We start from the raw sequence: 27,243 nt of genomic DNA on the forward strand, positions 1-27,243 counted from the left end.
TCGTCCTCTCTCTCTGTGCATCTCTCTCTCTGTGTGCGTCTCTCTCTCTGTGTGCGTCTCTCTCTGTGTGCGTCTCTCTCTCTCTCTGTGTGCGTCTCTCTCTCTCTCTGTGTGCGTCTCTCTCTCTCTCTGTGTGCGTCTCTCTCTCTCTCTCTGTGTGCGTCTCTCTCTCTCTCTGTGTGCGTCTCTCTCTCTCTCTGTGTGCGTCTCTCTCTCTCTCTCTGTGTGCGTCTCTCTCTCTCTCTCTCTGTGTGCGTCTCTCTCTCTCTCTCTCTCTCTGTGTGCGTCTCTCTCTCTCTCTCTCTCTCTCTCTCTCTCTGTGTGTGCGTCCTCTCTCTCTCTCTCTCTCTCTCTCTCTCTGTGTGCGTCTCTCTCTCTCTCTCTCTCTCTCTCTCTCTCTCTCTCTCTGTGTGCGTCTCTCTCACTCTCTCTGGGTGTCTCTCTCACTCTCTCTGGGTGTCTCTCTCACTCTCTCTGGGCGTCTCTCTCTCTCTCTCTCTGTGGACGTCTCTCGTCTCTCTCTCTCTCTCTCTCTCTCTGTGGCGTCTCTCATCTCTCTCTGGGCGTCTCTCGTCTCTCTCTCTGGGCGTCTCTCGTCTCTCTCTCTCTCTGGGCGTCTCTCGTCTCTCTCTCTCTCTCTGGGCGTCTCTCGTCTCTCTCTCTCTGTGTGCGTCCTCTCTCTGTGTGCGTCTCTCTCTCTGTGCATCTCTCTCTCTCTGTGCATCTCTCTCTCTCTGTGCATCTCTCTGTGTGCGTCTCTCTCTCTGTGTGCGTCTCTCTCTCTCTCTCTGTGTGCGTCTCTCTCTCTCTGTGTGCGTCTCTCTCTCTCTCTGTGTGCGTCTCTCTCTCTCTCTGTGTGCGTCTCTCTCTCTCTCTGTGTGCGTCTCTCTCTCTCTCTGTGTGCGTCTCTCTCTCTCTCTGTGTGCGTCTCTCTCTCTCTCTGTGTGCGTCTCTCTCTCCTCTCTCTGTGTGCGTCCTCTCTCTCTCTCTCTCTGTGTGCGTCCTCCTCTCTCTCTCTCTCTGTGTGCGTCCTCTCTCTCTCTCTCTCTGTGTGCGTCCTCTCTCTCTCTCTCTCTCTCTGTGGGCGTCTCATCTCTCTCTCTCTCTCTGTGGGCTCCTCTCGTCTCTCTCTCTCTCTCTCTCTCTGTGGACGTCTCCTCTCTCCTCTCTCTCTCTCCTCTCTCTCTCTCTCTCTCTCTCTCTCTCTCTCTCTCTCTCTCTGTGGGCGTCTCTCATCTCTCTCTGGGCGTCTCTCGTCTCTCTCTCTCTCTGGGCGTCTCTCGTCTCTCTCTCTCTCTCTCTGGGCGTCTCTCGTCTCTCTCTCTCTGGTGTGCGTCTCTCTCTGTGTGCGTCTCTCTCTGTGTGCGTCTCTCTCTGTGTGCGTCTCTCTCTGTGTGCGTCTCTCTCTGTGTGCGTCTCTCTCTCTGTGCATCTCTCTCTCTCTGTGCATCTCTCTGTGTGCGTCTCTCTCTCTGTGTGCGTCTCTCTCTCTCTCTGTGTGCGTCTCTCTCTCTCTCTGTGTGCGTCTCTCTCTCTCTGTGTGGCGTCTCTCTCTCTCTCTCTGTGTGCGTCTCTCTCTCTCTCTCTGTGTGCGTCTCTCTCTCTCTCTGTGTGCGTCTCTCTCTCTCTCTCTGTGTGCGTCTCTCTCTCTCTCTTTGTGCGTCTCTCTCTCTCTCTCTCTCTCTCTCTCTCTCTGTGTGCGTCTCTCTCTCTCTCTCTCTCTCTCTGTGTGCGTCTCTCTCTCTCTCTCTCTCTCTCTCTCTCTGTGTGCGTCTCTCATCTCTCACTCTCTGTGTGCGTCTCTCGTCTCTCTCTCTCTCTCTCTGGGCGTCTCTCTCACTCTCTCTGGGTGTCTCTCTCACTCTCTCTGGGTGTCTCTCTCACTCTCTCTGGGCGTCTCTCTCTCTCTCTCTCTCTCTCTCTGTGGGCGTCTCTCTCTCTCTCTCTCTCTCTCTCTGTGGGTGTCTCTCTCTCTCTCTCTCTCTCTCTCTCTCTCTCTCTCTCTCTCTCTCTCTCTCTCTCTCTCTCTCTCTCTCTCTCGATTTATAAGTAGAGTATGTACTTTTCAACTGAAACTTTATTTAAAAAAAAAACCATTGCCTTATAATCAGGCCAACACAGTCATTTTACGTTAACACATTTTGCAATCACACAACATTTAAACGTTATTAAAAGGCGCATTTCCGAGTTGAATGCATTTGTAATTTTTTTTTAATTTGAATTAACGGGGTTTCTTGTGCTGAATCGCAGCTTTTTCCGCTCTGGGACTGCCTGGTTTCCGAAATACTGGGAAAGGCGCCACCGGTACTTCTCGTTGTTTTAAATTCCCCGCGTGACACCGCCTACAGGAAGCCACAGCGGCCAGTCACGGCCGAACCCCTGGGAACAGGCAGGCTCGGGACAGTTGTCCTACTTCAGCGCGCAGTAACATGCGCTTGTGCACGCCACTCTGCGATGTCGCTAATGTGATGTCACAGATGCGCGCCCGTGCCCTGCTGTTCGGCTGTATAATCGCAGCCTTACACATAAGCCCTAGTACCAGTGCAGGCAGCATTGTATTGTATGTCTTTATTTATATAGCGCCATTAATGTACATAGCGCTTCACAGCAGTAATACACGTGACAATCATATAAATAATAAATAATACAAATAACAGATCATGGAAATAAGCGCTTCAGACTTCAACATTAACATTTAGGAAGAGGAGTCCCTGCTCTAAAGAGCTTACCATCTAAGTGTTAGGTTAAATCCATGCTCCTTGCTCCTGCAGTAAACAACTCCCTTGAGTGACAGGGGGGGTGGGCCTAAGGCTTGGGTACTGCCCTATCAGGGACTCGGACCTAGGACCCTCACCTGGGTACAAAAGGGGCTGCAGATCCAAATTTAGAGAGATTCCCTTCCTCAGGGAAGTGGGAGAGAATTCCTTTCCTTGGGGAAGTTGGAACAGCTACCCATATTCCACCAGGGAGTGTGGGAGTCAGGGATAAACCTTTGGGGCCTCAAGCCCTGGGGGTTGAGTCCAGGGACAAAGAGAACAGCAAGCTGCGAGGTGATCTTCTGCTGGTTTATGTAGGATCCAGTAGGAGTGAGTCTCTCTTGCTGAGAAAAGTTTGCTGATGTATGCTGTAATGGATTGTGTTGTTGTGTTGTTGTGTACGGATGTACAAGAATAAAGACCCCAGTTACTGTTTTGTACTCCTGCCTGATAGTGCCGTTCTTCAGGGGGAGGTGGGAGTGTTTTCCACCGGGGACTGCAGCTATCTACGATAGGCCCTGTGGGAATGGAGGCGCTGTACCAGTGAGAAAGAACCACCTAGCACTGAAAGCCTGTCCTGCTTATCCCCAAACACCAGCGGATGCTCAGGGCCTTCCTGTGGCCCAACAGGTTGCACCATCACAAGGTAACAGCAGTGACTCTCTCCCTTTAGGGTGGGGGAACACGTGTTACATAATTATAATTAAAAATAAATAAATTTAAGCACAATTGTAAGAGACATGTGCAGAGGTACATCCAGGGAGACCGATATGACTTTTATTCAGCCCAGCACTTTAAACCATACAGTTTAAGGAAATCTACAAAGAAATAAAACCATCCTATCCCTTTGTCAGGGCTAACTCACTTTCCCAGTCCCACTCTGCAGGGCTGGGAGGAGAGGCCTCTTTCCAAACTATAACCCCAAAGTCCAAAGAGGTACCCGTAAGCAGGGGCCTTTTGTCAGGCTCTGAGTCTGGGTTGGTGTCCGTTAAGGGGTTAGGCTCCGGCGTGTTCCAGGTTCCGGTGTGTTCCAGACTCCACTGAGCCCTGGAATTGAGATCTGGTTCCTGGTCTCTTGTTGACAGCACAAACCTTCTGTGTTCAAGAGATTAATTCATGTGAGTCTCTTCTGGCAACACAGTTGCAGTTCAAGCCTGGTGGTTTTTCTACCTGTCTGATGAGCCGGGTGGAGACTGGTTAATTGTCTCTAGCTGCAATTAACCAGCTCCCTGCTGGATTCCTCAGCCCAATACAGGCTTTCTGATGAAGCCCTTTTAGACAGCGGTTAAGGCCTTGTAACAAAACTACATATATATTCTCCCGTGATCGATCGGCGAAGATATGGCTGCCTATATCAAATTAGGAAGTGCTGTGGCTTCGTAAACCCAGTAAGCGTAATACATTCAAACTCATTAAAGCGGCACTCCTGGGGACACGCGTTTTTAATTAATTTTTTTATTTAGGTTTGAAGCTGTACTGCGTTGGTTTGAGCTGCGGGGACCCCCTGCTTCCCGAGATACATACCTCCTGTTGGTGATGCCGGTTGGAGCCCAAGCTGGGGCTCACAATATGGAGGTTTAAAAGCTTTGCCTCACACGGGCCAATAATAAGCCGCAACGTCATCCCTTGTCTTCCTATGGGCCTGCGGGAGATTTCAGCTGCGCAGAGATACTTTCCTCCGTAGGAGCTGCCAGTATCTTGGGAAACCGGGTCCCCTGAGCTGAAATCAATGCGGTTCAGCTCCCGAGACCCCCTGCTTCAACCCGATTGACGCCGCGTTGCCATTGCGACGCAGGGAGGTAGCCGCCGGAGCCACGGTAAGTTAGGTTTACAGAGGCCCTGCAGCTCCCCCGGCACTTAATTTAAGTGCCTTCGGGAAGTGCGTGGGGCCTCTGTAAACCCCGCGCCCCCCGCCGGCAGTCTCGTGCCCCCCCCTGGGGGTCGCGCCCCCCAGTTTGCGCACCGCTGCTGTATTATATGCTGATTTATTTAAATAAAAAAAGAAAACATGTAGAATACTGCTTGGATATATATATATTATTGAGTATTAATAATATTGAGATCCTTTGATTAATATTGCAGGTTTTAGCCCACCTCCCCAGCAGTGAAAGGTCTTTGTAACACTTTCCTGTTTGTGATAATTTGTTGCCGATATTCCCAGCAGTTAGAGCTGCAAACTGTAACAATAGCTAATGCTGAGTTACACTGACTGAAGGATTGATTGAAACTGGAAGGCAGCCATTTAGTGAACCCTGGGAAGCAGGATCTTTGCCGATCGATCGCGGAAGAACACATCTTTGGGCATCTTAGATCATTTTTTTTCAATAAAAGTTAATCAAAGGCTGCATATATTAAAATACATTTTTTTTTTCTTTTTTCTTTTTTTCAAGTTTCGCACGGGTCTTCAAAGGTAGCATTTCTTTTAATCCAGAACCACTGTTGGATCGGTTGCTTCAGCCTCCAGCACTAACTGGTGTACATTATAACGCTATAGCTGGAGCTCAGCAATATAGCGATACGGTAGCAGTATTACAGCAGTAGAATGTCAGAGGATATGGCCAGTCTTGTATTGTTGCAGCGTGCGCGTCAGTCAGCTGTGGAAGCCCTGGATGGTTTAGGGACCACTGATGACAAGCACTTTAGAAGAAGGCCGCTTCCATGCATCGTGCCACCCCTAGCAAATGGCTGCCACGCTCAATCATCGCCTAACTTCCCTTTAGCTTGGTGATATATATCCCACCCCATGCTTCGGCCGATATAGAATATGCCCCACAGTGGTACTATTCTGGCTCCAGTAGGTGTCCTGCAACAAAACACCGCTTCGTAAAAATATGGACTTATATACTCCTTATTTCTCAGGCTGAGACCCTGATGAAACTCCCATATGTGTGGTCCTTTTATTTATAAAAATGTGCTGTTACCAGGAAGTAATACATTGAGAGTCGCCTCTCGTTTTCAGGTGTGTCCTAGGCACAGCGTTATAACAATACATGGTTACATTAAAAGCACAGCGGTTATACCGTAAATTCACAGACATCTCATGGCCAGATAGAGTTGGAAAATTGGGTGCAGGGGATAAAAGGGCTGGCGAGTTACAGAATGAAATAGAGAAGCTTTAACATCAGCGAATGGCAGCAAACGACTGACACCCTTCGGCTGCGCCAAAGGCTGACCGCCTTTGGGGCGACGCAGATGTACACTGAATGGGTTCAGGTTGAATGCAGCTGCGAATAATTCTTTTATGAAGAAATGTTGCCCAAATGAAATATTTTGGGCCACGTTATTGGAGCTGCCTGATGGGTTTGTACTGCTGCCCCAGCCCTCACACGGGATAGCTGGCGTACACATTGTCCAGGTAGAAGGGGTTTGTTTGTGACGTGTATCTGTGAGGGTGCTGCGGTCTCCCATTTCCCCTTCTCCAGTAGTCTAGATTATATGTGGTTAGCGCTGGCCACAGAGATGCCGTTTATTTATAGACACAGCGATGGTGATTGCACCACCGCAGAGTGCTCTTGACATAAGTGCGAGTTGATCTTCGTGGTTTTCTCGTTGGGTAATTTGTTGTTCATCTATGGACCACGTGAATGCGTAATGCTAAAGACCACAGCAGTGAGATGGGGAAATGAATGAATAACCAGATAATCGTGGGGGGGGGGGCCCTAAATATAAACTTGATAGGAGACAGGTACTGGGTTGCAAATCCTGGATAATGAGCTCACTAATAAGTGACGCTGATGTAAACAATAAAACCAGGAGCGATAAGTATAATCACACCCTAAGATGTACCAAGTGTCAGAATAAAGTCCTGAGCAGGAAAACATGTAGCAAGCGGTTAACTCACACTGAGTGCTGCAACGTCCATTCGATTCGCAGGTAAGGGGTCCCCAGGTGTGCCTCCGTCCAAAGGGTAAGCTGGTAGAAAGGAAGAGAACTGGCAGAGCACTACTGTATGTCCAGAAAAAAGAAGAGAGGAGGGTGCGTATCCCATAAAAAAATTATTTATTGGACATGGAAAAAAGGACAAAGAAGAGCCCCACCGACGTCGCACGCTTCTCTGAGCGCTTTCTCACGGTATCACTTCTACCAGTTGTTCATCTATGGACAGAATAAAATCATCAGTGTTCGTGCGACGTGCGTTTATGAGAGGGGAGCAAGTTCACCTTTCTTTGGCGCCCGGGACCGTGCTTCATGTGGTTTTGCTGTTTATCCTAAAGGATAATAAATAAAAAAAAAATGTTATCAACAATTCCTGTATGCTGCTCGTCACGTGGATTACACCATTTGCCACGGAGGAAGAGTGTGGTCTATGTAAAGCCATTTATAGCACAGGACCTTTTTTGCACTTGCGCTAACAAAATTAATATTTTAAAGCGGCAGTCCAAGTTGACTGTTTAAAAAAAAATAAAAAAATATTATTTTTTTCCCCCCCCGCTATTAATATGTTAATCTGTACAATTCACACAATGAGTAATTAGCCAAGTTGCCGATCGATCCGTTCTCCTGTGATCGATCGGCGAAGATTCGGCTCTGGGGTTCACTAAATGGCTGTCAGTGCAGCAGAAGAGGACCAAAGATACAAAGTTCTGTGGGGAGGATCATGTGACCAGGCAGTCACTAGATACAATTGGTGCACTGCTAGAGAGAGGGCAGGGCTCCAAATGGGGTGTGCCAGAGCTTGTTTCAGAAGAGGAAGGGGATGTGACTTTGTAAATGGTTGGTTTCTACATTATAATTATTATAAAATAATACATTCAAATTTTCATTTAGAGTTGATATTAAAAAAAAAAAATGCTACAAGTATTTTCTCAAAGTACAGACCTGATTTATTTAAATAAGACACACACAGGATATTCTTTGGTCTGCAGCTTTAAGGAGAAACTGAGGAAATGAAAGTTGTATGAAACATATTTCGCACTCTGTTTTTACATTAAGTTTCACATTTATTGTAAATCATATCATATATGCATTTAAGCAACAGATGGCATAACCAATTTTCTGTGAGGGGAAACAATGCTTTGTGTTGCACTTCTCATCTATCAACGTGCAGCTTCTTAGAATAGAAGGGGAAAGAATCACTGTAGAAAGCAGAAAAATAAAACATTGTCGATTTTGCTTTCGATCTTTAATTTTTTTCTTTTCCGCTTTCACTTCTTTTCTAATATGTTTGTTTGTTGAGCAAAAATATATCAAAAAATATCACGTGCACATTTACATGTCTCTGACAGATCCACAAACCGGTCATTCCCCCATTATCTCTGAGCATACGAGGCTACCACTGCAGCCAGGGATTCTGGGTAACGACATGCAAATGAGCACACAGTGTCAGTTTTTGCTTACTGTCCATTTTAGCATGGACCCCTATAAACTTATGCCTGCCGCATTACACTGCTTTTCCAGCACAGTGTGGGTTAAAGAAGTGCAGAGCCAGTAAACCCTACTCACATAGTTAAAATATTTTAAGAAAATGTTTAATTAGAGAGATGAATTTCAAAAGCAAATTCTGTATTAAATTGTCCAATGTTTCGGTTCTACTCAGATCTTTAATAACTCCGCCGCAGATTTTGTGTGTATATATCTATATATCTAGCATATAAAAATAATACTTGTGAGCACATTCACGTCTTGGACAGGTCTGCAACCCTGGCCTTTCGCCATTTCCATCTAGCATACAGTGCTTCCACTGCAGCAAGGGATTCTGGGAAATGACATGCAAATGAGATCCTGAAATCCGCCGCTGATTGTGTGTGTGTGTATCTATATGTCGCGTCCCAGCGCCATTTCACATTTTTTCACCCCATGTGAAGACGAAGGGCCTCATTGATGTCACAGCCGATTTTGAGCCCAACGAGGCCTTCATCTTCCTAAAAAAAACAAACCTTTACAGCATGAACATATTCAGTGATAAATTCCGGGTCCCATCTGTGGGAGGATGGTGACTCGCCTGGCAATGTGCAGCTGTAGTGGCTACAACCAGACACAAACCCGCCACCCTGCAGTGCACAGATCTGCATGTTATTACCCAGAATCCATGGCAGCATATGCCAAGAGAAGATGGAGATAATGGGGCCAGGTTTGTGGACCCGTCTGAGACATGCAAATATGCAAATATGTGTTATTTTTCCCCTTATCTTTTTTTTTTGTCACTTTTTTGCTCACTACACATATACCGTGTGCCTATGTTTATTTAGAAATGTGTGTCCATGTTTAATATGGTGAGAAGCAGAATAGCTCAACCGGATGGATAGTGAACAAACTATTTACTTGAGTGGAAGATGAGTAATTGTTAACTCTGTTTTACCCCACTCCTCCATTTAATAGGGGCAATAGTACCCTTAGTTGCACCTTTATCCCCTCAGCTGCGAGAGAGTGGCCCGCAGCGCAGAACGGGGACCTGTGGCAGCCATGCCTACTGGTTACATAGGGGTTTTCTCAAACCTTGACCCGTGTGGTTAAGTCCCAGAATGACCCCCCGCCCGTGACTTTTCCGGAAGCTGTTGGATAACATTGATGTGCTGTTCGATGATTGCTGCATCGTTATAATTTTTTGCAGCTTTGCCACCTCCCAGCACAGGCTGTTCTGAGGACTTGTGTTCCCCCTGCAATATTCCTAAACGTGAAAATATACATTAACCCTTGCTGTGCAATGAGTTGCTGCCGCCCCCCTGTCTCAATTTGAATCCCAGCGTCAAATGACACCGCGGATGTCACCGGCACAGACCTGCGGACCCGATGCATCAGGTCCCCGGACAGCGCGTGGATGCTTCTGTGGGACGACGTGATGTACCTATGTCACTGCTGGTGTAACTAATGGGGCTTATGACATCACTCGGCCTAGGGTATATAAGGCCCTGCGTGGGATAGGACAGTCGCCGTTCCTCTGCCTGGGAGTGAGTGTAGGGGGAATGTCTCGCTCAAGGCTTGCTGAGGGCACTGCTGGGGCAGTTGTAGGCACGCGCGTGTGATATCTGGTGGTATGGTGGCCTGTGGTGTCTGGTAGGGGAGACGCGACCAAGAGCAGCTCCAATTCAATGTCTGGAGGTGTGCCCGTGACATCACGTGAGCGATGCGCCCTCATTGGCTGAACCGTGCACGTGACGCGGCCATCGCGCGTCAAAACCAAAAGATTTTGTCTCGCGAAAAATCGGCCGTGCTCGTGCATGCGCGCTCTATGGCCTTGCGCATTACCTTACAGGCTTTAGTGTGCGCGCGTGCGCCATCGTGCTAACTATGGATGCGGGCTAAGGCACACTTGGACAGACCAACAAACACCGCGGTCTAATATTACAATAGTCTGAATACTTGTATACGTATATATGTGTACATATAAATATATGCATCCTGACCATTAACGGCAACAATACATGTTCCTCCTCTCTTTCAGCCAAACCGTTTGCTCTTAAAGTCAAGCAGATGCGCCTTCATAAGGAAGACTTTGAAATCTTGAAAGTCATTGGAAGAGGAGCCTTTGGTGAGGTAAGATGTCCGTGTGACGTGTTCAGGTTGACACGGGATAGTATTATGGTTTCCTCTGCTTCCGGAGGGCTTTAGTAACCGATTGAGAGATGCTGGTTGAAATAAACATCTACCCATTGACTTGAATAGCCTTTAACTTTTCGCGTGCCCTAAGGGGGCACCTGGTACGTCGTGGCCACCTGCTCGTCTGTTGTGGGCAACGGAGCATCCAGGGCCCACTCATCGTGATCCTACGACGCAGAACTGCTAAGGGTCCGGTAGCATTCTTGTGCCACTGGACCACCGGCATTGTAAGGGTTAAGGTGTGTTTCAGCGCCAGCAGGTCTCTTAAGGTAGAAGACTGCTTAGTAAACATGGCCATAGTCCTTACCTGCATGAGGTGTGCAACTCAACTACATCATATCACAAATCTCTCATGCCTGCACTTTTACATCCAGTTTGCAGCACCCGGATATGGCACACGTATTCCGAAATATATCTGTGTTCCTGATTTGTATTCAGTGACAGTCAGTGACGGGGCTTAATATGTTCTCTGATCTGTTCACATCTGAAAGGGGAGAGGTTTGTAAACTAACCTCAGTCATTTAATATAAAAAACAAATAAACACAATCTCTTCACACATCAGTGCAACACATTTATTTAGATGTATTCCATAAAAAGTCCACGAGGGATTGGCTCATTAAACATGTCACTTTGCATCGGACCTAATTGGAACAGCACATGTAAAATCCATGCTGTGGTTTTTCTGTTTGCGCAGTGACACAGATGCGGGATTATTCCAAGCAAAGGAAACCTCTGGCGACATTATGGGGAAGAGACCTGTAATTGTGTAACATTTAGTCCTGATTATTAGAGACCCTTAACAGTTGACGTATTTGTTATATTGAATTCAGTGCCTTTCTTTTCCTTATAGTTGTATACGATTATAAAGGCTGGTTGTGATAATGCACAGAGCTCAGTACATTGGGGTTTTTTTTCTAAGCGGATCTCATGCCAATATTCAGAAAGTCAGCGCTGCACAGTAGAATATGGATATTTTCACAGAAAATACTGTAAAGGGAAACAATGCTAGAACACTGCTGGGAAGTTAGCGAGAAAGCAGAAACCATTGAATCAAACTAAATGACTCCAACAGGGCTTTAGAAATTCTTAGAGAATTCCAGTCTTTAATGGAATACAAAGCGTAGCTGCTTCTCTTACAGGGATACTATGTATTTATATCTTTATTTATATAGCGCCATTAACGCACATAGCACATCACAGCAGTAATACACGTGACATTAATGTACATAGCTCTTCACAGCTGTAATACACGTGACATTAATGTACATAGCTCTTCACGGCAGTAATACACGTGACATTAATGTACATAGCTCTTCAGAGCAGTAATACACGTGACATTAATGTACATAGTACTTCACAGCAGTAATACACGTGACATTAATGTACATAGCTCTTCACAGCAGTAATACACGTGACATTAATGCACATAGTACTTCACAGCAGTAATACACGTGACAGTAATGTACATAGCACATCACAGCAGTAATACACGTGACATTAATGTACATAGCTTTTCACAGCAGTAATACACGTGACATTAATGTACATAGTACTTCATAGCAGTAATACACGTGACATTAATGCACATAGTACTTCACAGCAGTAATACACGTGACATTAATGCACATAGTACTTCACAGCAGTAATACACGTGACATTAATGCACATAGCTCTTCACAGCAGTAATACACGTGACATTAATGTACATAGTACTTCACAGCAGTAATACACGTGACATTAATGCACATAGCTCTTCACAGCAGTAATACACGTGACATTAATGTACATAGTACTTCACAGCAGTAATACACGTGACATTAATGCACATAGTACTTCACAGCAGTAATACACGTGACATTAATGTACATAGCTCCTCACAGCAGTAATACACGTGACATTAATGTACATAGCTCTTCACAGCAGTAATACACGTGACCTTAATGTACATAGCTCTTCATAGCAGTAATACACGTGACATTAATGTACATAGCTCTTCACAGCAGTAATACACGTGACTTTAATGCACATAGCTCTTCACAGCAGTAATACACGTGACATTAATGCACATAGCTCTTCACAGCAGTAATACACGTGACATTAATGCACATAGCTCTTCATAGCAGTAATACATGTGACATTAATGCACATAGCTCTTCACAGCAGTAATACACGTGACATTAATGCACATAGCTCTTCACAGCAGTAATATACGTGACATTAATGCACATAGCTCTTCACGGCAGTAATACACGTGACATTAATGCACATAGCTCTTCACAGCAGTAATACACGTGACATTAATGCACATAGCTCTTCACAGCAGTAATACACGTGACATTAATGCACATAGCTCTTCACAACAGCAGTAATACACGTGACATTAATGCACATAGCTCTTCACAACAGCAGTAATACACGTGACATTAATGCACATAGCTCTTCACAGCTGTAATACACGTGACATTAATGTACATAGCTCTTCACATCAGTAATACACGTGACATTAATGTGCATAGCTCTTCACAGCTGTAATACACATGACATTAATGCACATAGCTCTTCACAGCAGTAATACACGTGACATTAATGCACATAGCTTTTCACAGCAGTAATACACGTGACATTAATGCACATAGCTTTTCACAGCAGTAATACACGAGACATTAATGTACATAGCTCTTCACAGCTGTAATACACGTGACATTAATGTACATAGCTCTTCACGGCAGTAATACACGTGACATTAATGCACATAGCTTTTCACAGCAGTAATACACGTGACATTAATGCACATAGCTTTTCACAGCAGTAATACACGTGACATTAATGTACATAGCTCTTCACAGCTGTAATACACGTGACATTAATGTACATAGCTCTTCACGGCAGTAATACACGTGACATTAATGTACATAGCACTTCACAGCATTAATACACGTGACATTAATGTACATAGCTCTTCACGGCAGTAATACACGTGACATTATTGCACATAGCTCTTCACAGCAGTAATACACGTGACATTAATGTACATAGCTCTTCACTGCAGTAATACACGTGACATTAATGCACATAGCTCTTCACAGCAGTAATACACGTGACATTAATGCACATAGCTCTTCACGGCAGTAATACACGTGACATTAATGCACATAGCTCTTCACAGCTGTAATACACGTGACATTAATGTACATAGCTCTTCACAGCAGTAATACACGTGACATTAATGCACATAGCTCTTCACAGCAGTAATACACGTGACATTAATGCACATAGCTCTTCACGGCAGTAATACACGTGACATTAATGTACATAGCTCTTCATAGCAGTAATACACGTGACATTAATGCACATAGCTCTTCACGGCAGTAATACACGTGACATTAATGCACATAGTACTTCACGGCAGTAATACACGTGACATTAATGCACATAGTACTTCACGGCAGTAATACACGTGACATTAATGCACATAGCTCTTCACAGCAGTAATACACGTGACATTAATGCACATAGCTCTTCACGGCAGTAATACACGTGACATTAATGCACATAGTACTTCACGGCAGTAATACACGTGACATTAATGCACATAGCTCTTCACAGCAGTAATACACGTGACATTAATGCACATAGCTCTTCACGGCAGTAATACACGTGACATTAATGCACATAGTACTTCACGGCAGTAATACACGTGACATTAATGCACATAGTACTTCACGGCAGTAATACACGTGACATTAATGCACATAGTACTTCACGGCAGTAATACACGTGACATAATTATATAAATAACAAATACAAATAACACATAATGGGAAGAATTGCTTCAGACATAAAAGGAGCATTAGGAAAAGGTACGAAGAACGTACAGAGACAGTAGGAAGGTGTTCTGGTAAGTGCCCCTGCACAACGGGTAGCTGCTCCTCTTGCAGGGATACAGAGGGTAGCTGCTCCTCTTGCAGGGATACAGAGGGTAGCTGCTCCTCTTGCAGGGATACAGTGGGTAGCTGCTCCTCTTGCAGGGATACAGTGGGTAGCTGCTCCTCTTGCAGGGATACAGAGGGTAGCTGCTCCTCTTGCAGGGATACAGAGGGTAGCTGCTCCTCTTGCAGGGATACAGTGGGTAGCTGCTCCTCTTGCAGGGATACAGTGGATAGCTGCTCCTCTTGCAGGGATACAGTGGATAGCTGCTCCTCTTGCAGGGATACAGTGGGTAGCTGCTCTTGCAGGGATACAGTGGGCAGCTGCTCCTCTTGCAGGGATACAGTGGGTAGCTGCTCCTCTTGCAGGGATACAGTGGGTAGCTGCTCCTCTTGCAGGGATACAGTGGGTAGCTGCTCCTCTTGCAGGGATACAGTGGGTAGCTGCTCCTCTTGCAGGGATACAGTGGATAGCTGCTCCTCTTGCAGGGATACAGTGGATAGCTGCTCCTCTTGCAGGGATACAGTGGGTAGCTGCTCCTCTTGCAGGGATACAGTGGGTAGCTGCTCCTCTTGCAGGGATACAGTGGGCAGCTGCTCCTCTTGCAGGGATACAGTGGGTAGCTGCTCTTGCAGGGATACAGTGGGTAGCTGCTCCTCTTGCAGGGATACAGTGGGCAGCTGCTCCTCTTGCAGGGATACAGTGGGTAGCTGCTCCTCTTGCAGGGATACAGTGGGCAGCTGCTCCTCTTGCAGGGATACAGTGGGTAGCTGCTCCTCTTGCAGGGATACAGTGGGCAGCTGCTCCTCTTGCAGGGATACAGTGGGTAGCTGCTCCTCTTGCAGGGATACAGTGGATAGCTGCTCCTCTTGCAGGGATACAGTGGATAGCTGCTCCTCTTGCAGGGATACAGTGGGTAGCTGCTCCTCTTGCAGGGATACAGTGGGTAGCTGCTCCTCTTGCAGGGATACAGTGGGCAGCTGCTCCTCTTGCAGGGATACAGTGGGTAGCTGCTCTTGCAGGGGTACAGTGGGTAGCTGCTCCTCTTGCAGGGATACAATGGGTAGCTGCTCCTCTTGCAGGGATACAGTGGGTAGCTGCTCCTCTTGCAGGGATACAGTGGGTAGCTGCTCCTCTTGCAGGGATACAGTGGGTAGCTGCTCCTCTTGCAGGGATACAGTGGGCAGCTGCTCCTCTTGCAGGGATACAGTGGGCAGCTGCTCCTCTTGCAGGGATACAGTGGGCAGCTGCTCCTCTTGCAGGGACACAGTGGGTAGCTGCTCCTCTTGCAGGGATACAGTGGGTAGCTGCTCCTCTTGCAGGGATACAGTGGGTAGCTGCTCCTCTTGCAGGGATACAGTGGGTAGCTGCTCCTCTTGCAGGGATACAGTGGGTAGCTGCTCCTCTTGCAGGGATACAGTGGGCAGCTGCTCCTCTTGCAGGGATACAGTGGGCAGCTGCTCCTCTTGCAGGGATACAGTGGGCAGCTGCTCCTCTTGCAGGGACACAGTGGGTAGCTGCTCCTCTTGCAGGGATACAGTGGATAGCTGCTCCTCTTGCAGGGATACAGTGGGTAGCTGCTCCTCTTGCAGGGGTACAGTGGGTAGCTGCTCCTCTTGCAGGGATACAGTAGGCAGCTGCTCCTCTTGCAGGGATACAGTGGGTAGCTGCTCCTCTTGCAGGGATACAGTGGGTAGCTGCTCCTCTTGCAGGGATACAATGGGTAGCTGCTCCTCTTGCAGGGATACAGTGGGCAGCTGCTCCTCTTGCAGGGATACAGTGGGCAGCTGCTCCTCTTGCAGGGACACAGTGGGTAGCTGCTCCTCTTGCAGGGATACAGTGGGTAGCTGCTCCTCTTGCAGGGATACAGTGGGTAGCTGCTCCTCTTGCAGGGATACAGTGGGCAGCTGCTCCTCTTGCAGGGATACAGTGGGCAGCTGCTCCTCTTGCAGGGACACAGTGGGTAGCTGCTCCTCTTGCAGGGATGCAGTGGGTAGCTGCTCCTCTTGCAGGGATACAGTGGGTAGCTGCTCCTCTTGCAGGGATACAGTGGGTAGCTGCTCCTCTTGCAGGGGTACAGTGGGTAGCTGCTCCTCTTGCAGGGATACAGTAGGCAGCTGCTCCTCTTGCAGGGATACAGTGGGTAGCTGCTCTTGCAGGGATACAATGGGTAGCTGCTCCTCTTGCAGGGATACAGTGGGTAGCTGCTCCTCTTGCAGGGATACAGTAGGCAGCTGCTCCTCTTGCAGGGATACAGTGGGTAGCTGCTCTTGCAGGGATACAGTAGGCAGCTGCTCCTCTTGCAGGGATACAGTGGGTAGCTGCTCCTCTTGCAGGGATACAGTGGGCAGCTGCTCCTCTTGCAGGGATACAGTGGGTAGCTGCTCCTCTTGCAGGGATACAGAGGGTAGCTGCTCCTCTTGCAGGGATACAGTGGGTAGCTGCTCCTCTTGCAGGGATACAGTGGGTAGCTGCTCCTCTTGCAGGGATACAGTGGGTAGCTGCTCCTCTTGCAGGGATACAGTGGGTAGCTGCTCCTCCTGCAGGGATACAGTGGGTAGCTGCTCCTCTTGCAGGGATACAGTGGGCAGCTGCTCCTCTTGCAGGGATACAGTGGGTCGCTGCTCCTCTTGCAGGGATACAGTGGGTAGCTGCTCCTCTTGCAGGGATACAATGGGTAGCTGCTCCTCTTGCAGGGATACAGTGGGTAGCTGCTCCTCTTGCAGGGATACAGTGGGTAGCTGCTCCTCTTGCAGAGATACAGTGGGTAGCTGCTCCTCTTGCAGGGATACAGTGGATAGCTGCTCCTCTTGCAGGGACACAGTGGATAGCTGCTCCTCTTGCAGGGACACAGTGGGTAGCTGCTCCTCTTGCAGGGATACAGTGGGTAGCTGCTCCTCTTGCAGGGATACAGTGGATAGCTGCTCCTCTTGCAGGGACACAGTGGATAGCTGCTCCTCTTGCAGGGACACAGTGGGTAGCTGCTCCTCTTGCAGGGATACAGTGGGTAGCTGCTCCTCTTGCAGGGATACAGTGGGTAGCTGCTCCTCTTGCAGGGACACAGTGGATAGCTGCTCCTCTTGCAGGGACACAGTGGGTAGCTGCTCCTCTTGCAGGGATACAGTGGGTAGCTGCTCCTCTTGCAGGGATACAGTGGGTAGCTGCTCCTCTTGCAGGGATACAGTGGGTAGCTGCTCCTCTTGCAGAGATACAGTGGGTAGCTGCTCCTCTTGCAGGGATACAGTGGATAGCTGCTCCTCTTGCAGGGACACAGTGGATAGCTGCTCCTCTTGCAGGGACACAGTGGGTAGCTGCTCCTCTTGCAGGGATACAGTGGGTAGCTGCTCCTCTTGCAGGGATACAATGGGTAGCTGCTCCTCTTGCAGGGATACAATGGGTAGCTGCTCCTCTTGCAGGGATACAGTGGGTAGCTGCTCCTCTTGCAGGGATACAGTGGGTAGCTGCTCCTCTTGCAGGGATACAGTGGGTAGCTGCTCCTCTTGCAGGGATACAGTGGGTAGCTGCTCCTCTTGCAGGGATACAGAGGGTAGCTGCTCCTCTTGCAGGGATACAGTGGGTAGCTGCTCTTGCAGGGATACAGTGGGTAGCTGCTCCTCTTGCAGGGATACAGAGGTTAGCTGCTCCTCTTGCAGGGATACAGTGGGTAGCTGCTCCTCTTGCAGGGATACAGTGGGCAGCTGCTCCTCTTGCAGGGATACAGTGGGTAGCTGCTTCTCTTGCAGGGACACAGTGGGCAGCTGCTCCTCTTGCAGGGATACAGTGGGTAGCTGCTCCTCTTGCAGGGATACAGTGGGTAGCTGCTCCTCTTGCAGGGATACAGTGGGTAGCTGCTCCTCTTGCAGGGATACAGTGGGTAGCTGCTCCTCTTGCAGGGATACCGTGGGTAGCTGCTCCTCTTGCAGGGATACAGTGGATAGCTGCTCCTCTTGCAGGGATACAGTGGGCAGCTGCTCCTCTTGCAGGGATACAATGGGTAGCTGCTCCTCTTGCAGGGATACAGTGGGTAGCTGCTCCTCTTGCAGGGATACAGTGGGCAGCTGCTCCTCTTGCAGGGATACAGTGGGTAGCTGCTCCTCTTGCAGGGATACAGTGGGTAGCTGCTCCTCTTGCAGGGATACAGTGGGCAGCTGCTCCTCTTGCAGGGATACAATGGGCAGCTGCTCCTCTTGCAGTGATACAATGGGTAGCTGCTCCTCTTGCAGGGATACAGTGGGTAGCTGCTCCTCTTGCAGGGATACAGTGGGTAGCTGCTCCTCTTGCAGGGATACAGTGGGTAGCTGCTCCTCTTGCAGGGATACAGTGGGTAGCTGCTCCTCTTGCAGGGATACAGTGGGTAGCTGCTCCTCTTGCAGGGATACAGTGGGTAGCTGCTCCTCTTGCAGAGATACAGTGGGTAGCTGCTCCTCTTGCAGGGATACAGTGGATAGCTGCTCCTCTTGCAGGGACACAGTGGATAGCTGCTCCTCTTGCAGGGACACAGTGGGTAGCTGCTCCTCTTGCAGGGATACAGTGGGTAGCTGCTCCTCTTGCAGGGATACAGTGGGTAGCTGCTCCTCTTGCAGGGACACAGTGGGTAGCTGCTCCTCTTGCAGGGATACAGTGGGTAGCTGCTCCTCTTGCAGGGATACAGTGGGCAGCTGCTCCTCTTGCAGGGATACAGTGGGCAGCTGCTCCTCTTGCAGGGATACAGTGGGCAGCTGCTCCTCTTGCAGGGATACAGTGGGTAGCTGCTCCTCTTGCAGGGATACAGTGGGTAGCTGCTCTTGCAGGGATACAGTGGGTAGCTGCTCCTCTTGCAGGGATACAGTGGGTAGCTGCTCTTGCAGGGATACAGTGGGCAGCTGCTCCTCTTGCAGGGATACAGTGGATAGCTGCTCCTCTTGCAGGGATACAGTGGGTAGCTGCTCTTGCAGGGATACAGTGGATAGCTGCTCCTCTTGCAGGGATACAGTGGGTAGCTGCTCCTCTTGCAGGGATGCAATGGGTAGCTGCTCTTGCAGGGATACAGTGGGTAGCTGCTCCTCTTGCAGGGATGCAGTGGGTAGCTGCTCTTGCAGGGATACAGTGGGTAGCTGCTCCTCTTGCAGGGATACAATGGGTAGCTGCTCCTCTTGCAGGGATGCAATGGGTAGCTGCTCTTGCAGGGATACAGAGGGTAGCTGCTCCTCTTGCAGGGATACAGTGGGTCGCTGCTCCTCTTGCAGGGATACAGTGGGTAGCTGCTCCTCTTGCAGGGATACAGTGGGTAGCTGCTCCTCTTGCAGGGATACAATGGGTAGCTGCTCCTCTTGCAGGGATGCAATGGGTAGCTGCTCTTGCAGGGATACAGTGGGTAGCTGCTCCTCTTGCAGGGATACAGTGGGCAGCTGCTCCTCTTGCAGGGATACAGTGGGTAGCTGCTCCTCTTGCAGGGATACAGTGGGTAGCTGCTCCTCTTGCAGGGATACAGTGGGTAGCTGCTCCTCTTGCAGGGACACAGTGGGTAGCTGCTCCTCTTGCAGGGACGCAGTGGGTAGCTGCTCCTCTTGCAGGGATGCAGTGGGCAGCTGCTCCTCTTGCAGGGATACAGTGGGTAGCTGCTCCTCTTGCAGGGATACAGTGGGTAGCTGCTCCTCTTGCAGGGATACAGTGGGTAGCTGCTCCTCTTGCAGGGACACAGTGGGTAGCTGCTCCTCTTGCAGGGATACAGAGGGCAGCTGCTCCTCTTGCAGGGATACAATGGGCAGCTGCTCCTCTTGCAGGGATACAGTGGATAGCTGCTCCTCTTGCAGGGATACAGTGTGTAGCTGCTCCTCTTGCAGGGATACAGTGGGTAGCTGCTCCTCTTGCAGGGATACAGTGGGTAGCTGCTCCTCTTGCAGGGATACAGTGGGTAGCTGCTCCTCTTGCAGGGATACAGTGGGTAGCTGCTCCTCTTGCAGGGATACAGTGGATAGCTGCTCCTCTTGCAGGGATACAGTGGGCAGCTGCTCCTCTTGCAGGGATACAGTGGGTCGCTGCTCCTCTTGCAGGGATACAGTGGGTAGCTGCTCCTCTTGCAGGGATACAATGGGTAGCTGCTCCTCTTGCAGGGATACAGTGGATAGCTGCTCCTCTTGCAGGGATACAGTGGGTAGCTGCTCCTCTTGCAGGGATACAGTGGGTAGCTGCTCCTCTTGCAGGGATACAGTGGATAGCTGCTCCTCTTGCAGGGATACAGTGGGTAGCTGCTCCTCTTGCAGGGATACAGTGGGCAGCTGCTCCTCTTGCAGGGATACAGAGGGTAGCTGCTCCTCTTGCAGGGATACAGTGGGTCGCTGCTCCTCTTGCAGGGATACAGTGGGTAGCTGCTCCTCTTGCAGGGATATAGTGGGTAGCTGCTCCTCTTGCAGGGATACAATGGGTCGCTGCTCCTCTTGCAGGGATACAATGGGCAGCTGCTCCTCTTGCAGGGATACAATGGGCAGCTGCTCCTCTTGCAGGGATACAGTGGGTAGCTGCTCCTCTTGCAGGGATACAGTGGGTAGCTGCTCCTCTTGCAGGGATACAATGGGCAGCTGCTCCTCTTGCAGGGATACAATGGGCAGCTGCTCCTCTTGCAGGGATACAGTGGGTAGCTGCTCCTCTTGCAGGGATACAGTGGGTAGCTGCTCCTCTTGCAGGGATACAATGGGTAGCTGCTCCTCTTGCAGGGATACAGTGGGTAGCTGCTCCTCTTGCAGGGATACAATGGGTAGCTGCTCCTCTTGCAGGGATACAGTGGGTAGCTGCTCCTCTTGCAGGGATACAGAGGGTAGCTGCTCCTCTTGCAGGGATACAGTGGGTAGCTGCTCCTCTTGCAGGGATACAGTGGGTAGCTGCTCCTCTTGCAGGGATACAATGGGTAGCTGCTCCTCTTGCAGGGATACAGTGGGCAGCTGCTCCTCTTGCAGGGATGCAGTGGGTAGCTGCTCCTCTTGCAGGGATACAGTGGGTAGCTGCTCCTCTTGCAGGGATACAATGGGTAGCTGCTCCTCTTGCAGGGATACAGTGGGTAGCTGCTCCTCTTGCAGGGATACAATGGGTAGCTGCTCCTCTTGCAGGGATACAGTGGGTAGCTGCTCCTCTTGCAGGGATACAGTGGGTAGCTGCTCCTCTTGCAGGGATACAGTGGGTAGCTGCTCCTCTTGCAGGGATACCGTGGGTAGCTGCTCCTCTTGCAGGGATACAATGGGTAGCTGCTCCTCTTGCAGGGATACAATGGGTAGCTGCTCCTCTTGCAGGGATACAGAGGGTAGCTGCTCCTCTTGCAGGGACACATTGGGTAGCTGCTCCTCTTGCAGGGATACAGTGGGTAGCTGCTCCTCTTGCAGGGATACAGTGGGTAGCTGCTCCTCTTGCAGGGATACAATGGGCAGCTGCTCCTCTTGCAGGGATACAGTGGGTAGCTGCTCCTCTTGCAGGGATACAGTGGGTAGCTGCTCCTCTTGCAGGGATACAGTGGGTAGCTGCTCCTCTTGCAGGGATACAGTGGGCAGCTGCTCCTCTTGCAGGGATACAGTGGGTAGCTGCTCCTCTTGCAGGGATACAGTGGGTAGCTGCTCCTCTTGCAGGGATACAGAGGGTAGCTGCTCCTCTTGCAGGGATGCAGTGGGTAGCTGCTCCTCTTGCAGGGATACAGTGGGTAGCTGCTCCTCTTGCAGGGATACAGTGGGTAGCTGCTCCTCTTGCAGAGATACAGTGGGTAGCTGCTCCTCTTGCAGGGATACAGTGGATAGCTGCTCCTCTTGCAGGGATACAGAGGGTAGCTGCTCCTCTTGCAGGGATGCAGTGGGTAGCTGCTCCTCTTGCAGGGACGCAGTGGGTAGCTGCTCCTCTTGCAGGGATACAGTGGGTAGCTGCTCCTCTTGCAGGGATACAGTGGGTAGCTGCTCCTCTTGCAGGGATACAGTGGGTAGCTGCTCCTCTTGCAGGGATACAGTGGGTAGCTGCTCCTCTTGCAGGGACACAGTGGGTAGCTGCTCCTCTTGCAGGGATACAGTGGGTAGCTGCTCCTCTTGCAGGGATACAGTGGGCAGCTGCTCCTCTTGCAGGGATACAGTGGGTAGCTGCTCCTCTTGCAGGGATACAGTGGGTAGCTGCTCCTCTTGCAGGGATACAGTGGGTAGCTGCTCTTGCAGGGATACAGTGGGCAGCTGCTCCTCTTGCAGGGATACAGTGGGTAGCTGCTCCTCTTGCAGGGATACAGTGGGTAGCTGCTCCTCTTGCAGGGATACAGTGGGCAGCTGCTCCTCTTGCAGGGATACAGTGGGTAGCTGCTCCTCTTGCAGGGATACAGTGGGCAGCTGCTCCTCTTGCAGGGATACAGTGGGCAGCTGCTCCTCTTGCAGGGATACAGTGGGTAGCTGCTCCTCTTGCAGGGATACAGTGGGTAGCTGCTCTTGCAGGGATACAGTGGATAGCTGCTCCTCTTGCAGGGATACAGTGGGTAGCTGCTCCTCTTGCAGGGATACAGTGGGCAGCTGCTCCTCTTGCAGGGATACAGTGGGTAGCTGCTCCTCTTGCAGGGATACAGTGGGTAGCTGCTCTTGCAGGGATACAGTGGATAGCTGCTCCTCTTGCAGGGATACAGTGGGTAGCTGCTCCTCTTGCAGGGATGCAATGGGTAACTGCTCTTGCAGGGATACAGTGGGTAGCTGCTCCTCTTGCAGGGATACAGTGGGTAGCTGCTCCTCTTGCAGGGATACAGTGGGTAGCTGCTCCTCTTGCAGGGATACAGTGGGTAGCTACTCCTCTTGCAGGGATACAGTGGGCAGCTGCTCCTCTTGCAGGGATACAGTGGGTAGCTGCTCTTGCAGGGATACAGTGGGTAGCTGCTCCTCTTGCAGGGATACAGTGGGTAGCTGCTCCTCTTGCAGGGATACAGTGGGTAGCTGCTCCTCTTGCAGGGATACAGTGGGTAGCTGCTCCTCTTGCAGGGATACAGTGGGCAGCTGCTCCTCTTGCAGGGATACAGTGGGTAGCTGCTCCTCTTGCAGGGATACAGTGGGCAGCTGCTCCTCTTGCAGGGATACAGTGGGCAGCTGCTCCTCTTGCAGGGATACAATGGGTAGCTGCTCCTCTTGCAGGGATACAGTGGGCAGCTGCTCCTCTTGCAGGGATACAATGGGTAGCTGCTCCTCTTGCAGGGATACAGTGGGTAGCTGCTCTTGCAGGGATACAGTGGGCAGCTGCTCCTCTTGCAGGGATACAGTGGGTAGCTGCTCCTCTTGCAGGGATACAGTGGGTAGCTGCTCCTCTTGCAGGGATGCAATGGGTAACTGCTCTTGCAGGGATACAGTGGGTAGCTGCTCCTCTTGCAGGGATACAGTGGGTAGCTGCTCCTCTTGCAGGGATACAGAGGGTAGCTGCTCCTCTTGCAGGGATACAATGGATAGCTGCTCCTCTTACAGGGATACAGTGGGTAGCTGCTCTTGCAGGGATACAGTGGGCAGCTGCTCCTCTTGCAGGGATACAGTGGGCAGCTGCTCCTCTTGCAGGGATACAGTGGGTAGCTGCTCTTGCAGGGATACAGTGGGCAGCTGCTCCTCTTGCAGGGATACAGTGGGTAGCTGCTCCTCTTGCAGGGATACAGTGGGCAGCTGCTCCTCTTGCAGGGATACAGTGGGCAGCTGCTCCTCTTGCAGGGATACAGTGGGTAGCTGCTCCTCTTGCAGGGATACAGTGGGTAGCTGCTCCTCTTGCAGGGATACAGTGGGTAGCTGCTCCTCTTGCAGGGATGCAATGGGTAGCTGCTCTTGCAGGGATACAGTGGGTAGCTGCTCCTCTTGCAGGGATGCAGTGGGTAGCTGCTCCTCTTGCAGGGATACAGTGGGCAGCTGCTCCTCTTGCAGGGATACAGTGGGCAGCTGCTCCTCTTGCAGGGAAACAGTGGGTAGCTGCTCCTCTTGCAGGGATACAATGGGTAGCTGCTCCTCTTGCAGGGATGCAATGGGTAGCTGCTCTTGCAGGGATACAGTGGGTAGCTGCTCCTCTTGCAGGGATACAGTGGGCAGCTGCTCCTCTTGCAGGGATACAGTGGGTAGCTGCTCCTCTTGCAGGGATACAGTGGGTAGCTGCTCCTCTTGCAGGGATACAGTGGGTAGCTGCTCCTCTTGCAGGGATACAGTGGGCAGCTGCTCCTCTTGCAGGGATACAGTGGGTAGCTGCTCCTCTTGCAGGGATACAGTGGGTAGCTGCTCCTCTTGCAGGGATACAGTGGGTAGCTGCTCCTCTTGCAGGGATACAGTGGGTAGCTGCTCCTCTTGCAGGGATACAGTGGGTAGCTGCTCCTCTTGCAGGGACACAGTGGGTAGCTGCTCCTCTTGCAGGGACGCAGTGGGTAGCTGCTCCTCTTGCAGGGATACAGTGGGTAGCTGCTCCTCTTGCAGGGATACAGTGGGCAGCTGCTCCTCTTGCAGGGATACAGTGGGCAGCTGCTCCTCTTGCAGGGATACAGTGGGTAGCTGCTCCTCTTGCAGGGATACAGTGGGCAGCTGCTCCTCTTGCAGGGATACAGTGGATAGCTGCTCCTCTTGCAGGGATACAATGGGCAGCTGCTCCTCTTGCAGGGATACAGAGGGCAGCTGCTCCTCTTGCAGGGATACAATGGGCAGCTGCTCCTCTTGCAGGGATGCAGTGTGTAGCTGCTCCTCTTGCAGGGATACAGTGTGTAGCTGCTCCTCTTGCAGGGATACAGAGGGTAGCTGCTCCTCTTGCAGGGATACAGTGGGTAGCTGCTCCTCTTGCAGGGATACAGTGGGTAGCTGCTCCTCTTGCAGGGATACAGTGGATAGCTGCTCCTCTTGCAGGGATACAGTGGGTAGCTGCTCCTCTTGCAGGGATACAGTGGGTAGCTGCTCCTCTTGCAGGGATACAGTGGGTAGCTGCTCCTCTTGCAGGGATACAGTGGATAGCTGCTCCTCTTGCAGGGATACAGTGGGTAGCTGCTCCTCTTGCAGGGATACAGTGGGTAGCTGCTCCTCTTGCAGGGATACAGTGGGTAGCTGCTCCTCTTGCAGGGATACAGTGGGTAGCTGCTCCTCTTGCAGGGATACAGTGGGTAGCTGCTCCTCTTGCAGGGATACAGTGGATAGCTGCTCCTCTTGCAGGGATACAGTGGGCAGCTGCTCCTCTTGCAGGGATACAGTGGGCAGCTGCTCCTCTTGCAGGGATACAGTGGGTAGCTGCTCCTCTTGCAGGGATACAGTGGGCAGCTGCTCCTCTTGCAGGGATACAGTGGGTAGCTGCTCCTCTTGCAGGGATACAGTGGGTAGCTGCTCCTCTTGCAGGGATACAGTGGGCAGCTGCTCCTCTTGCAGGGATACAGTGGGTCGCTGCTCCTCTTGCAGGGATACAGTGGGTAGCTGCTCCTCTTGCAGGGATACAGTGGGTAGCTGCTCCTCTTGCAGGGATACAGTGGATAGCTGCTCCTCTTGCAGGGATACAGTGGGTAGCTGCTCCTCTTGCAGGGATACAGTGGGTAGCTGCTCTTGCAGGGATACAGTGGGCAGCTGCTCCTCTTGCAGGGATACAGTGGGTAGCTGCTCCTCTTGCAGGGATACAGTGGGCAGCTGCTCCTCTTGCAGGGATACAGTGGGTAGCTGCTCTTGCAGGGATACAGTGGATAGCTGCTCCTCTTGCAGGGATACAGTGGGTAGCTGCTCCTCTTGCAGGGATGCAATGGGTAGCTGCTCTTGCAGGGATACAGTGGGTAGCTGCTCCTCTTGCAGGGATGCAGTGGGCAGCTGCTCCTCTTGCAGGGATACAGTGGGCAGCTGCTCCTCTTGCAGGGATACAGTGGGCAGCTGCTCCTCTTGCAGGGATACAATGGGTAGCTGCTCCTCTTGCAGGGATGCAATGGGTAGCTGCTCCTCTTGCAGGGATACAGTGGGTAGCTGCTCCTCTTGCAGGGATACAGTGGGTAGCTGCTCCTCTTGCAGGGATACAATGGGTAGCTGCTCCTCTTGCAGGGATACAGTGGGTAGCTGCTCCTCTTGCAGGGATACAGTGGGCAGCTGCTCCTCTTGCAGGGATACAATGGGCAGCTGCTCCTCTTGCAGGGATACAGTGGGTAGCTGCTCCTCTTGCAGGGATACAGTGGGTAGCTGCTCCTCTTGCAGGGATACAGTGGGTAGCTGCTCCTCTTGCAGGGATACAGTGGGCAGCTGCTCCTCTTGCAGGGATACAGTGGGCAGCTGCTCCTCTTGCAGGGATACAGTGGGCAGCTGCTCCTCTTGCAGGGATACAGTGGGTAGCTGCTCCTCTTGCAGGGATACAGTGGGTAGCTGCTCCTCTTGCAGGGATACAATGGGTAGCTGCTCCTCTTGCAGGGATACAGTGGGCAGCTGCTCCTCTTGCAGGGACACAGTGGATAGCTGCTCCTCTTGCAGGGACACAGTGGATAGCTGCTCCTGTTGCAGGGATACAATGGGCAGCTGCTCCTCTTGCAGGGATACAATGGGTAGCTGCTCCTCTTGCAGGGATACAGTGGGTAGCTGCTCCTCTTGCAGGGATACAATGGGTAGCTGCTCCTCTTGCAGGGACGCAGTGGGTAGCTGCTCCTCTTGCAGGGATGCAGTGGGTAGCTGCTCCTCTTGCAGGGATACAGTGGGTAGCTGCTCCTCTTGCAGGGATGCAGTGGGTAGCTGCTCCTCTTGCAGGGATACAATGGGTAGCTGCTCCTCTTGCAGGGATACAGTGGGTAGCTGCTCCTCTTGCAGGGATACAGTGGGTAGCTGCTCCTCTTGCAGGGATACCGTGGGTAGCTGCTCCTCTTGCAGGGATACAGTGGATAGCTGCTCCTCTTGCAGGGATACAGTGGGCAGCTGCTCCTCTTGCAGGGATACAGTGGGTAGCTGCTCCTCTTGCAGGGATACAGTGGGTAGCTGCTCCTCTTGCAGGGATACAATGGGTAGCTGCTCCTCTTGCAGGGATACAGTGGGTAGCTGCTCCTCTTGCAGGGATACAGTGGGTAGCTGCTCCTCTTGCAGGGATACAATGGGC

General features: G+C 50.9%; 1 protein-coding gene across 6 annotated transcripts in view; it reads left to right on the forward strand.

Moving 5' to 3' along the window:
- CDC42BPA (CDC42 binding protein kinase alpha) overlaps positions 1-27,243 on the forward strand; it is a 324,002-nt gene that overhangs the window by 60,425 nt on the left and 236,334 nt on the right. For all 6 annotated transcript variants that reach the window (XM_075595475.1, XM_075595480.1, XM_075595478.1 and 3 more), the window contains exon 2: positions 10,138-10,229. In XM_075595475.1, the coding sequence (XP_075451590.1) occupies positions 10,138-10,229 (92 nt within the window). The remainder of the gene's footprint in view (positions 1-10,137; positions 10,230-27,243) is intronic.

The sequence above is a fragment of the Ascaphus truei genome, chromosome 4, assembly GCF_040206685.1.
Source record: "Ascaphus truei isolate aAscTru1 chromosome 4, aAscTru1.hap1, whole genome shotgun sequence".
Taxonomy (NCBI): Eukaryota; Metazoa; Chordata; class Amphibia; order Anura; family Ascaphidae; genus Ascaphus; species Ascaphus truei.